Here is a 12,103-nt window from a genome sequence, read left to right on the forward strand (position 1 = left end):
AACCCCTGGCCCCCACTGTTTTCCTGCCGTTTCCCAACATTTTCCCCAAACTTTGGGAACGAATTTCCTTTGTTTAACCAGGTAAGAAAATTGACAAGTTTCTCAGCTCATCACAATCCAAATCCAAGTGAATTGATCTTATTTCCAGTGGAAACAGCTTCACTTTGGCGGCACGGCACAAGACCGGTTAGCACATCTGCCTCGCCGTTGTGCGGCTGCGGGTTCAAATCCGTCTGAGTTTGCGTGTTCTCCCGGTGCCTGTGTGGGTCTTTCAAAACTGACTTAAACTAAGTACAGCAAGATCTTTCCGTCCTGTTTGCGACCCTCCTGTTATGTTGTGGGTCAAATTGACCCCTTTTAATATTGAGAGCGCTAGTCTATTCTCAGAAACATGATACAATTTTATATATATATGAAATGAGTTGTAAAATATTTCCTTTAAAAAAGTGTATAAATTAGTTTGGCCCTACATTTGATGTCTTATGTAAATAAAACTCATCATAACACATTTACTATAAAAAGAAGACAAGAATGGGGCCATCATATTAAAAACATTTTCTTGAACATTTTAAAAACAATTTGTGGGTGGGGGGAAGTTTTCAATTTGACCCGCCACAGAACAGGAGGGTTCAGAGGGGCCACAGATTTTCTGGCGTCTAATTGGCGGGAAGGCGTGAGCGGCGAGTGACGTTGAACCACTGACACTCACCGGCCGCACCCCCACGCGTCTAATGATCTCATTGCGGGAAGCCGCAACAGCTATGTGAACGTACACTACGGACAGGGCAAATGAAAGCCGGCTCGGCAAATGAGACTTGCTGGCGACACCCCGTTTTTGGGTTGAATATTTTTTTTCCCGGAGGCTGACGCACGGAATTATCTGAAGGCGTGAAGCCGCAACAGCCGGTCGGGCCAATGTCACAGCTGTGCCGTTACGCTCGTGAGACGGTGTGAAAGGAGCGAGTGAGAAGTTTGTCACATGCGAGGCGGTGGCAACCGGTCGCCCGCCCCGCTGGGACATCGTAGGCCCTCAGCTCCCGTTTGTGGAGCTCGCGGACGACATGAGGTCGTTGATGGAGAAGGGGCGGTTCGAGGCTCAATGTCAGGGGGGCAACTCGGCGGCGCCCTCAGGGCCAGATGGCGAGCGCCGGGTGGACTGGACGAGGGCGGCAGGGAAGTGTCCGTCAGTCCGGAGGCTTAAGGGCGCTCACGTGGGGACACTCCGCCGCCGCCCCCGTCATATCGGGTCCCGAGCCTGACTGAAGGTTGGGAAAGTCCTGGAATGTGAGGAGGAAGGGGTGGGGGATTTTTTTTCGTTGCTCGCCAGTTGGCCCCTTTCCCCCAACATTTTCCCCATCTTTTTTCACAGCTCGCTGTCCTGTGTGGGAGGTACCGATGCAGGGTGGGGGTTCGAAGTCGACCGGCAAATTTTCCGGCACCGGATTGCCCTACGAGGTGTTGAGCAGCGCCCTGGCGCAGGCTCCCTGGTAGTAGGGTCCCTCCAGCGGGTCGCCGCCCCTGCCGGCGCCGTAGCTTGAGTACTGCAGGGGGTCGTAGGCCCTCAGGTCCAGTTTGTGGTGCTCGGGGGATGACATAAGGTTGTTGATGGAGAAGGGGTGGTCGAAAGCGTAGTGGGCGTCCCCCTTCAGCTCCATGCCGTGCGGGGGCAGGCACAGGGACGAAAGCAGCTGGGGGCCCGCTAATTTGGCGCCCTCGGGGCCGGGCGGCGAGCGGCGGCCGGACGAGGGCGGCGGGGACGCCACGGCGAGTCCCGGAGGTTTGAGGCCGTCGGCGTAGTGCGAGCCCCCGGCCCCGCGCTCTTTCCCGCCCTCCGCCGGGCTCTTCCTGTCGCACTTGAAGCGCTTCTGGCGGCGCAGATAGCAGCCGTTCTCGAACATGTTCCCGGAGTCGGGGTGCAGCGTCCAGTAGGAGCCTTTGCCGGGTTTGTCGGGCGAGCGGGACACTTTGACGAAGCAGTCGTTGAAGGACAGCGAGTGTCGGATGGAGTTCTGCCAGCGTTGCTGGTTGTTCCGGTAGAAGGGGAACAGCTCCATGATCCACTGGTAGATCTCGCTGAGGGTGAGCATTTTCCCGGGCGCCTGCTGGATGGCCATGGTGATGAGCGAGATGTACGAGTACGGCGGCTTGGCGTGCGGGTAGCTGCGTCTCAGCGGCTTGGCCTCGCGGCCTCGGTTCAGGCTCGGGCCCCCGCCGCCGCCGTACTGGGTTCCGGGACTGACGGCGCCGTACGCGTGATGATGATGATGATGATGGTGTTGCGCCGCCTGGGCCCCGCCGCTGCCGCCGCACGGGCTCATGGCTCCGCCCATCCCGCCGGTACTTAGGCAGGACACGCCCATCCCGGATACGGGGGCGGGGCTTATGCTGGGCCCGCCGTAAGCCACGTTGAAGGAGGCCGCCGCCCCCGCCCCGCCGCCGCCCGACATGTAGCCCGCCACCGAACCCATCCCCAGGCCCGCCGCCATCGGGGAGTACACCTGCACGACAGCGAGTACAAGCAAGTCACACCAGTCGGGTACGACAAGGAAAAAACAAACTTCATTTTTGGTTGCGGACGATTCGACTACGGTAAAGTGACGTTTTTTTCTTGTCATGTGTCAGTTGAACCCTTTTTCATCGTGTGCAACGCGCACTACAACTACTGTAATGCGACGAATGAACTGAATAAATGGATGAGTGCTTAACTGACGTGGACGTAATTATGGAGGTTTGATATCACTTTTTTCAGACCGATACGAGCGCGACTAATCACTCTTGAGTACTTATCGATACGAATAGCGAGTACAGATACCGCTCGTACTTTTGATCAATAAAAGTTCAATTAAAACAATGGTAAATGACATAATTGTGAACAAGGGCCTCCCTTTCTTTCTTTCTTTCTTTCTGCTGCACGTTACGGTTAACCGCCGCAGTGTAGCGCCAACTACTGGCGAGGAGGACTTGCTCCCTGTCAGATTTCTTTTTTTGCCCTCTGTATCTGCGGCTGATATCGGCGGCCTTCACGAGTAGCCGATACCTTGAAGTAAGACCGCTATTGGTGCTCGCTGATCTCGAATTGATTGATTGATTGATTGATTGATTGATTGACACTGACGTTTTAAATTCTGGTTTAAAAGCAAGATTAGGGTTTGAAATCTCGTCTAGGGTTCCAAGTGAGGTTTTTAGACCTTGCTTTAGAAGGGTTTGAAGCCAAGGTTAGGGGTTTTAAGTCAGGATTTTGATCGAGTGACACAAACGTGATTGATTGAGCTCGGGTTAGAATTCCAAATGAAGGTTTCAGGCCGAGGTTAGAGTTTTGTAGTAACGTTCCAAATTAGGGTTTCAAGCAGGGGCGTTTGGATTTCAAGCCAAGTTGAGGCTTTTGCGTTACAGTTTTGATTTGGATAGAATGAATGTCATCGATGGATTGCCGTGATGTGATTGATTGACAGCCTGGGACGTGATGACGTCACGGAAGGAGCAGTTCTGACAAGTTGCGTTCACTGATCAAGAAAAAAAAAATAATAATAATAAAATAAATAATCATTCAGATCATTATTATTATCATTGTTATTTTTAGTCATATTCATATTTGCTCCAGTTATTCCCGTCCATCCATCCATCTTCTGAGCTGCTTCTCCTCACTAGGAGCCTATCCCAGCTGTCATCGGGCAGGAGGCGGGGTACACCCTGAACTGGTTGCCAGCCAATCGCAGGGCACATACAAACAAACAACCATTCGCACTCACAGTTACACCTACGGGCAATTTAGAGTCACCAATTAATGGATGTTTTTGGGATGTGGGAGGAAACCGGAGTGCCTGGAGAAAAGCCACGCAGGCACGGGGAGAACATGCAAAGTCCACACAGGCGGGGCCGGGGATTGAACTGTGAGGCTGACGCTCTAACCATCTTCCCATTGTATTTGTAAATGCGATCAGGTCCTTTCTATTTGGGAAAGTCGTATCGAAATGTGATCAAAAGGACAAATTCATACATCTTGTTGATATGAATCATAATGAATAATTACGAAAAATAATCATAACACTTGTGCGTCCAAGGGGATCAAAACAAATGTGGCCTGATTGCCATCAATGAAGATTTTTCAACATCAGACGACAAAAATTGTTTGGGAAAAAATCGATAATGAACAATACTGCGTATGAACTAAACAAAAAAAATATATAAATTCCTCTTCAGTTGCACAAGAGTCAAATGTGCCAAACTGACGTAATTTCCGCTCTTCTAAAAATGAATCACGTCATAAAATTGAGATAGTTCAACTCATTTGCATCATGTGCGACCGATGTTCCGTTAGCTTCCTTCAAATGATTTTTTCCCCTGTGTAGTTTAGAACAACAAGATCAATTAGGAACATTATTTGCGTGCGCGTGTTGGGAGGGTTTTGAAAGCAATTGTTGTGCAGTTTGTGTTGGCGCCCCCGTGAGGCCAATTTCCACGTGCTCGATAACTTTTCAAACGTTGTTTTTGATTTCGTTTTGGATTTTCTATCTCCATTCATTCGTTCATCTTCCGTCCCGCTCCTCCTCACGCGGGTCGCGGGCTGCTGGCGCCCACCCCGGCGACACCCTGAACCGGTCGCCAGCCAATCGCAGGGCACAGAGAAACAAACCGCCATTCGCGCTGGCGTTCACACCTACGGGCAATTTAGAATCTTCAATTAATGCATTATTTTCGAACTCGAATTTTATTTTTTTATTTTTTTTGCGGGCTCTTTAAAGCATTCTTCATTTTTTAAAGTGCTATATTTTCAAGAGTTCATTTTTAATGTTTGCTATTTTGACACCGATGATTTTCCCACGCTGCTCCTTTTGCACTCTTGATTTTGAATGTGACTTTTAAACTATAAACACTCTTTGATTTTGGCACGGTTGAGTTTTTTTGTGTGTGTGTGTGATTTTGAACTATTGATGTTATTAAAAAGCTTAATTTTGTGTGGGATTTTCGAACACTGCTGATTTTGTGTATTTTCTATAGACTTGTTTTTAGTGTGTATTTTTTTAAACGCTATTCATATTTCATTTTGTATTTTTTTTCCCCCAATGTTGATTTTGTGTGTGTGTAAATTGTCCTTCGAATGACTTTTGATTCGAGTTGATTTTAATAATTAATCATTAATTATTATTCACAACCGAATTTTGCTCTGTGAACTTTGCTTGACTAATTTGAGTGTGTTGCGTATAAATGCTTTTCCCGCCTATTTCTATTTACATGTTGTAAAATCTGAGCCGCACTGAAAAATGTTTGAGTCACACGTGCGGACGAAACAATCGCGATCAATTTAAAAAGGACTTTTTAATTGTTCAAATGCACCGCGTGATTTTCCATTTGTATTGAATTGCGCTCCTTTTCATTTGTTTCTCCAGAATTGATCGAAAATCTTGTTGATTAAAAACGTGCGTTCAATCATTTGTTCTCCTTCCACATTTGAATAAAACTCCGATTTTTATAACCCAACAACGTCAGTTGAATTAACAGCCAAGAAACAAAATCCTGCGATTCTTTTGTCTTCAATATTATGTCGTCGTCATCATCACCGTTATTATTATAAATGATGTCTTGTGAAGGTGATTGATTTCCATTACACGTTTTCGTTTGACATTTAAAGACATTTTCACTTTTTAGTCACGCTTTTGTTCTTTCATCTCATGGACGCCGCCGCCGAGTACACAACAATTAATAATAATAATAATAATAAGATAACAATGACAAGAATGTGATGAAAATGAAAGGAAATTTAGAAAAACAAATCATCTTGCTGATTCCAAAGTTTATTTTTCCTCGCTACGAAATATTTGCGCGGAGTTGGAAACTTTTGTTGTGCGTAATTGCGCGTGTTGGCGAAATGTCTTGAAAAAAGGAAAACGAGCAAGTGGAACGCGCGCGCCGCGTCATCGCTTCGTGCTGCACCTCGTCGCTGTAGAAGCAAGTCCAGTCCGGAGCCTCCTGACCCTCCATCTTCACCGAGCTCAGCATCTCCGCCGCCGCCGCCGCTCCCGGTTCCGCTCCCGGTGCCGCTCCCGGTGCCGGTCCGAGTCAGTGAGGTGAGGTGGCCAGAAGAGGAGCGAGACCATGTCCTCGTGAGGAAGAGGAAGACCGAGGTCCAGCCCCCCTCCTGCCCCCCCCTCCTCCTCTTCCTCCTCCACGCGCGCCTGAGATCGTCCATCCCATAATAATAAGAAGAATCGGAGTGACAACTTTCATTCACGCGTGATTAAGAAACACCTTTTCGTGAAAAACAAGCGCAAAAACGACACAAAATACGCAATTATGCAAATAAGGAAACGGTTCTGTTGGAAAATGGCGACGTCTTCAAAAAAACTTGATTGACGAACACAAACCAGGAGGAGGATTTATTGGCGGAATAAAAACAGGGCCAATATTTTGAACACGCGACAAGAAGAAGAAGCGACGGCTGGTTTGACTTCATTTGTCAACTTTTCATTTGAAGGAAGAAAAAACTAAAAATGGTTTAACTATTAAATTAAAAAAAGAGATGGTTAATGTTTTCAATGTACATTTGTGCTTTCTTCTGACAAAAGTATATTTAAAAAAATAAACGTGATATAAACAAATAATTACTAAATATGACCAAACGTCAACAATACGATCATGAAAATTATGAAAATATGAAAAGGTTTTCGTCATTAACAAGCTAATCAGCTGTCAATCATTTTGTGGACGGTCACGTGACACACACATACGCGAAGCTACTCAAAGCCACGCCCCCTGATTAATTCGTGGCCTTGACCCGCCGTGTGCATGAAGATGACGACGACGAGGCTGCCACCTGCTGGCCAACGTAGGAACTGCGGCGCGCATGTGACTGCGCACTACATTACCCAGAACGCTTCAGCACACGTCCCTACTGCTACCACCAGGGGGAGCCGTCCTCTTCTTTTTGTCTTCTGCAAGCCAGCAGCGTGCGTGCGCACGCGCGCATGTCTGAGCGCGTGTACGTGTCCTCTGCGCGTGTCAGTTTCTTTTATGTCCGCATGTTAGCAAGTGTGTTTGTGTATTTGTGCATGTGTGTGTGTTACGTGCGTATGTGCGCAATCATTTCATTGCGGGAAAAAAAAACACTGTGACATCATCATGATGTCATGAATAAGTTGATGACATCATCACTCATGTGGGTCTTTGCTCCACCTCCTCCTTCTTCTTGCTCCGCCTCCTCAGGCAGCACTTGAGCGTCACTAAGGCGACGACCAGCAGAACCACCAGCGCCACCGCCACCCCGACCAGGGCCGGCACCAGGGCCCCCGAGAAGGGTCCGGGGGTGCGGTTGTCGGTGGGCTCGCAGGCCGCCCCGTCCTCGGCCCCCGCGGGGTCGGCGACGCATACGCACGCGAACGAGCCCGCCGTGTTCACGCAGCTGTGGGGGCACCCGTGCGCACCAGAGCACTCGTCCACGTCCGCGCAGTCCCCCGACGCGTCCTTACGGTACCCGGTTCCGCACGGGGTGCACACGGAGCTCAGGTTAGCGGGTGCACCCCCCGGCAGACGCCACCCGCCGGCCCCGCTCCGGCAGTGCAAATCCAGACGCACTTTGGACCAGCAGTCCACTTGGATCCTACTGCTGTTGTCGGGGTCTAGACTGAGGAAGCGTGCTCCGGCCACCACGGGGTGGGGGCACGAGTCAGACACAGATTCTCGACCGACGTCGGGGTCCTGCTCAGCGGGTTCCCTTAGTTCAGGTTCAGCAGGTTCAGGTCTAGCAGATTCGGGTCCAGCAGGTTCAAGTGTCGGTGGCACTGGTAGTTCAGGCTTTTGCTCGGACAGTTCCGGTCCTTCTGGTTCAGGTTCAGCAGATTCCGGTTCCACAGGTTGAGTTCCCGCAGGTTGAGTTCCCGCAGGTTGAGTTCCCGCAGGTTGAGCTCCCGCAGGTTGAGCTCCCGCAGGTTGAGGTCCCGCAGGTTCAAATCCAGTGGGTTCAGGTTGCGTTGGTTCAGGTCCAGCAAATTTTGGTTCAGCAGGTTTAGGTCCTAACAGCTCAGGTTCTGCCGATTCAGGTCCAGCAGGTCCTCCATCCTCTGACTCAAGGTTGCATATGAAGTGGTTCCTGGTCTTGCAGCTGAGTGGTACCAGACCCCAGCTGGTGACTGTGGACCCGTCCAACTTGGCGACCAGTCCTGCACACAGAACCGAGGTACAGGTCTGTTCTGGCTCCTGGGCCCAGAAGGTCTCCGTCGCCTCCTCGCCCCCGCGGGTCCACTTGAAGCCTCTGAGGGGTAGTGAGGGGACCACACACTGGTTTTTGGCCTTCTTCAGCCCCACCCAGAAGGCGGGTGACCCAGCGGGCGGCACTCCCGATGGAGACTCTGCGATAACCCCGAGAACTCGGGCCAGGTCCCGGGCCGTGGCGAAGGAGGCCAGGCCGTGGGGGCGGCACGCCTCTTGCGCTTGCTCAAAGGGGGCCGCGGTGTGATGCGGCATGTAGCGCGGGCCCGAAGCGGGGGCGGCGGACGTCAGCGTGAGGGTGAATGCCAACAGAAGATGAAGACAGCGGTGACGTGGCGGCGGAAACATGTCTGAGTCCTCCCACTGACCTGTGGAGGTAAAAACCACATTAGCTTACCTTGTAGCGCACAGGGTAGACATAGAGACACACAGCACCCAATGAGTCATGCTAAATGTTTGTCTAAATTTACCGCTACCTTGTTAGCTTTATGCTAGCACGTAACTTCAAATTCTTGTCAGTGTGCCTCGGCGCTTTTTATACTCAGGATGCCATCTTACTCATGTTAGCACTTAGGGGAATTTCTTTCTAAATGCTACCATAACACGTGCTAGCTAACGTCTCACAGGTACACACACGCTAATCAGCATAGAGCGCTAATGACATCGCGCTATTTGTACTTTGACCGCGAGAGCTGAGGTAAGCGAAAAGTGAAGCGGCGGTTCACTTAACGTTGCCTGTGGACGGTTTGACCCTGGAACAGATCAGCTGTGTTTGCATTATATTTGTAAGAAAAGGAGAAAATTGTTACCTTGGAATTGTGTTCCTTTTCTTGCTTGTGTCTCGGTCGTTGTCTCACGGCGACTGGCGACCTCGCCCTCAGCGCCGAACGCCCCCCCCCGCCCCTCCGTGCCCCCGCTTCCTGCCGGGACAGGAAGTGTGCGGTGTCTTGATACGGAGAGCTACTTTCCCAAAATCGGTTTTTTTTTCTTCAGGGGTGGCGTGAAGTCAGTCGGGGGCAAGACATTGCGGATTTTGTTGCCATTTCCCCAATGCTGATGCCAACCAATCAAAGCGCTTCTTTACAAACAAACACACACACACACACACACACAGGAAGGATGTAGATGATCTTGCTCGTCTCTAATTGATCTTAATGACTCCATGAAAATCCTTGAACCCCTGACAGCAAGTACGTGTGCGCGCGCGCGCGACTCACTGACATTCTACTCACACGTCCAACTGTTGTTATGGCAACGCAGATGCTTCCTGTTTCCCGGAGGAAGAGTCGAAAGAATAGCAGGAAGCCGAAGGTCGCTTTGGAGTGTCGTCATAGTAACGCTGCAGATTTGATTATGGCGGGGCGCTATGTTTTTCTACACCTTTCTGAGTGTCAGCTTCCACTGCTCTATCAACGGACACGTTTGTCCATCTAGTTTTGCCAGCTCCAAGTTTGTCAATCTATACTTGTCTATCTACTTTTCTCTATCTTGATACACTAGCTCATAAGTCTACCTATCGACACAAGATCTATAGCCAGTATGATGCCAGAGTTTGTTGTTGGTCTTGTTTTTTTGTGGGGGGAATTAAGTAAAGAAGCGCTATAAAAGAAAATTGGCCCTCTACAGTATTGTACATTATTAAAGCATACGAAAATAACAGAAGTAAATAGAATGTGAAGAAATACAGTCGGTGCATCATGATAATAGAATGTGCATTGTGCTTCTCTTGCTGGTGTGTGCGCCTTGGCCACCAGTGGCCAGTAAAATACGAACACGCAGAAAACGTGTAGAAGAGTTTCACAACAAAGAGAGTAAGTTGCAGTCATATTAGTTGTTTTTAGCAGAGGATGAAGAATATGTGCAAGTGAGTATCGTTATATTTCCCGCCTACATGTGTTGCTGCACTGTTTGCATTCAAATATTCATTGCACGAAGGGTAGCAACTGCCGCAACATTGATGCTAGTTCTGTTAGCTTGGCTATGGTGGTGTTCGTGTGTTAGCATTAAGCTAGCAAACTTGTGTCAATTGTGGATTGTTTAAGTTTAAACTTCAACTGGCAGTGATGACAAAGAGCTTGTTTTTTTTTTTTTACCCACAAATGACATTTCAGCCATTTGAACACGAACACACACACACACACACACACACAAGTACGTACGTGTTCTACCTGCTCACTGGAAATCTTTTTTCTGCATTACTTGTTAAAAGTTGAAGGAAAGGGTGAGTGACTGTCCAATGCTCTCCCTTCAGTGTCAGAAGTTTGGCGATTACCACAAAGACGATCCCAACTCCTTCAGGTTTTCTGAGACGTTCTCGCTGTATCCTCAGGTGAGACGTGTCACGGCGCCCCCTTCTGGACCCCCTGAGTCCTGACACCACCTGTTCTGCGTTTCAGTTCATGTTCCACCTGAGACGCTCGCCCTTCCTGCAGGTGTTCAACAACAGTCCGGATGAGAGCTCGTACTACCGACACCAGTTCAACCGGCACGAGCTGACGCAGGCGCTCATCATGATCCAGCCCGTCCTCTACTCGTACTCCTTCCAGGGACCGCCAGAGGTCAGTCTCGTACGGACCGGGACGGCAATGGCCTCCGATCGCTGATCGCTCGACCTCGTTTATCGTCGCACCCGTTCTCATCATTGTGCCGATAATGCTTGAAGTGGGATTGACGAGCAATTGACAAATGAATCAATAGCTGACAAGTCAGGGTTGGCACCGGCTCATGACACCGCTTAGATAATGCGGCTAAACGGTATCCAAATCTCGCAGCCACACTTGTGTGTAGTTAGCCACGACATCAGACGTACTTATGTTGCTAAACCACGAGCCGCACGTAGCCAGTCCTCGTCACTGGGAAGCCGATAAGCATTTAACGATGTGGGCCCCATTAAAACTACATAGGCCTTAGACATTCAACAAAAAGAAATATTTTTGGTAATCCAAGTTGACCTAAAACGGGAAGTTTATTCTGATTTCATGTCAATCAGGGAAAAAAAACAAAACATTTTATACGGGTCAGTGACTATCTGCAGTCCCTGTTGTGCGCGCATTGGCCTCTTAGGGGCAGTGTGGTGCGATGCTTGCATGGAGCTACTTGTTTACTGTAAGCTTGAAAAAACACTTGAAGTTTTTAACTTTCACAGATTAGAAAGAATATATATATGTCTATGTATTACTACAGAGTTTGTGGGTAAATAATTATTTGAAGGTAAATGCCTCTGATGATCAAATGCAAATTTTAGCTAGCCCATCAATAGGATTTTCCATTGACTGTTAGCATAAGCTGGCGATTTGTAAAACGACGCGTCTTGTATTTTAATATAAAATGAGGGTAATTATTTTTGTTGTCCGTTTAGTTTTACTGTAAACTCCAACTGGGGTGTCAGTAAACATCTTAAACTTGCGCGCTCAAATTTGGATTAATTGCCCAGCCCTGTGCTACACTGCACACATTCTCTGCAGGCTGCAAAGTACGAGCCGCGGGCGATCACTTTTTGTGATCGGGAATGAAAGGCATCGATAGACCAGCACCGATCAACGTTTTCCACATAAATCGGCCGATGATGATCTGTGGCCGATCGATCGGAGCACCGCTAATATAAAGGTCTAGAAAAAAGGTCTATAAAGTAGATTACGGTCCATAACGGGGATCCAAAGCATCATTAAGCTCTATAGGTCAATAAAGGTACTGAAAAGAGCCCATGATGTGTTTATAAAGGTCATTAAAGTTTTATAAGGGCCTGTGAAGGCCTATAAATTAAGATTCAGAATAAGTATGAAAGGTCAATAAGGCTCTATTAAAGTCCGTGAACTTGTAGAAAGGTTCATGAAGGTCTAGAAAAGATCATTATTGTGCTGGAAAAAGCCCCATGAAGGTTCATAAAGCTATATGAAATGTA

At 48.7% G+C, this 12,103-nt stretch overlaps 3 protein-coding genes across 3 annotated transcripts; 1 reads left to right on the forward strand and 2 right to left on the reverse strand.

Annotated features, from left to right (window-relative positions):
- Positions 1-28: 28 nt before the first annotated feature.
- LOC133488172 (forkhead box protein A1-A-like) lies at positions 29-6,215 on the reverse strand. The gene is made up of 2 exons (XM_061795740.1): positions 5,932-6,215; positions 29-2,498 (listed from the first exon to the last, which is right to left on the reverse strand). Exons 1-2 carry the CDS (start codon positions 5,995-5,997, stop codon positions 1,449-1,451), a joined length of 1,116 nt encoding a protein of 371 aa, XP_061651724.1. The 5' UTR covers positions 5,998-6,215; the 3' UTR covers positions 29-1,448.
- A 144-nt stretch (positions 6,216-6,359) lies between these two features.
- Positions 6,360-9,340, reverse strand: clec14a (C-type lectin domain containing 14A). Its single transcript, XM_061795738.1, has 2 exons — positions 9,012-9,340; positions 6,360-8,570 (listed from the first exon to the last, which is right to left on the reverse strand). Exon 2 carries the CDS (start codon positions 8,548-8,550, stop codon positions 7,150-7,152), a length of 1,401 nt encoding a protein of 466 aa, XP_061651722.1. The 5' UTR covers positions 8,551-8,570; positions 9,012-9,340; the 3' UTR covers positions 6,360-7,149.
- Positions 9,341-10,374: 1,034 nt separating this feature from the next.
- LOC133488173 (protein transport protein Sec23A-like) lies at positions 10,375-10,832 on the forward strand. Its single transcript, XM_061795741.1, has 2 exons — positions 10,375-10,531; positions 10,599-10,832. Exons 1-2 carry the CDS (start codon positions 10,439-10,441, stop codon positions 10,803-10,805), a joined length of 300 nt encoding a protein of 99 aa, XP_061651725.1. The 5' UTR covers positions 10,375-10,438; the 3' UTR covers positions 10,806-10,832.
- Positions 10,833-12,103: the final 1,271 nt, after the last annotated feature.

The sequence above is a fragment of the Phyllopteryx taeniolatus genome, chromosome 13, assembly GCF_024500385.1.
Source record: "Phyllopteryx taeniolatus isolate TA_2022b chromosome 13, UOR_Ptae_1.2, whole genome shotgun sequence".
Lineage (NCBI taxonomy): Eukaryota > Metazoa > Chordata > Actinopteri > Syngnathiformes > Syngnathidae > Phyllopteryx > Phyllopteryx taeniolatus.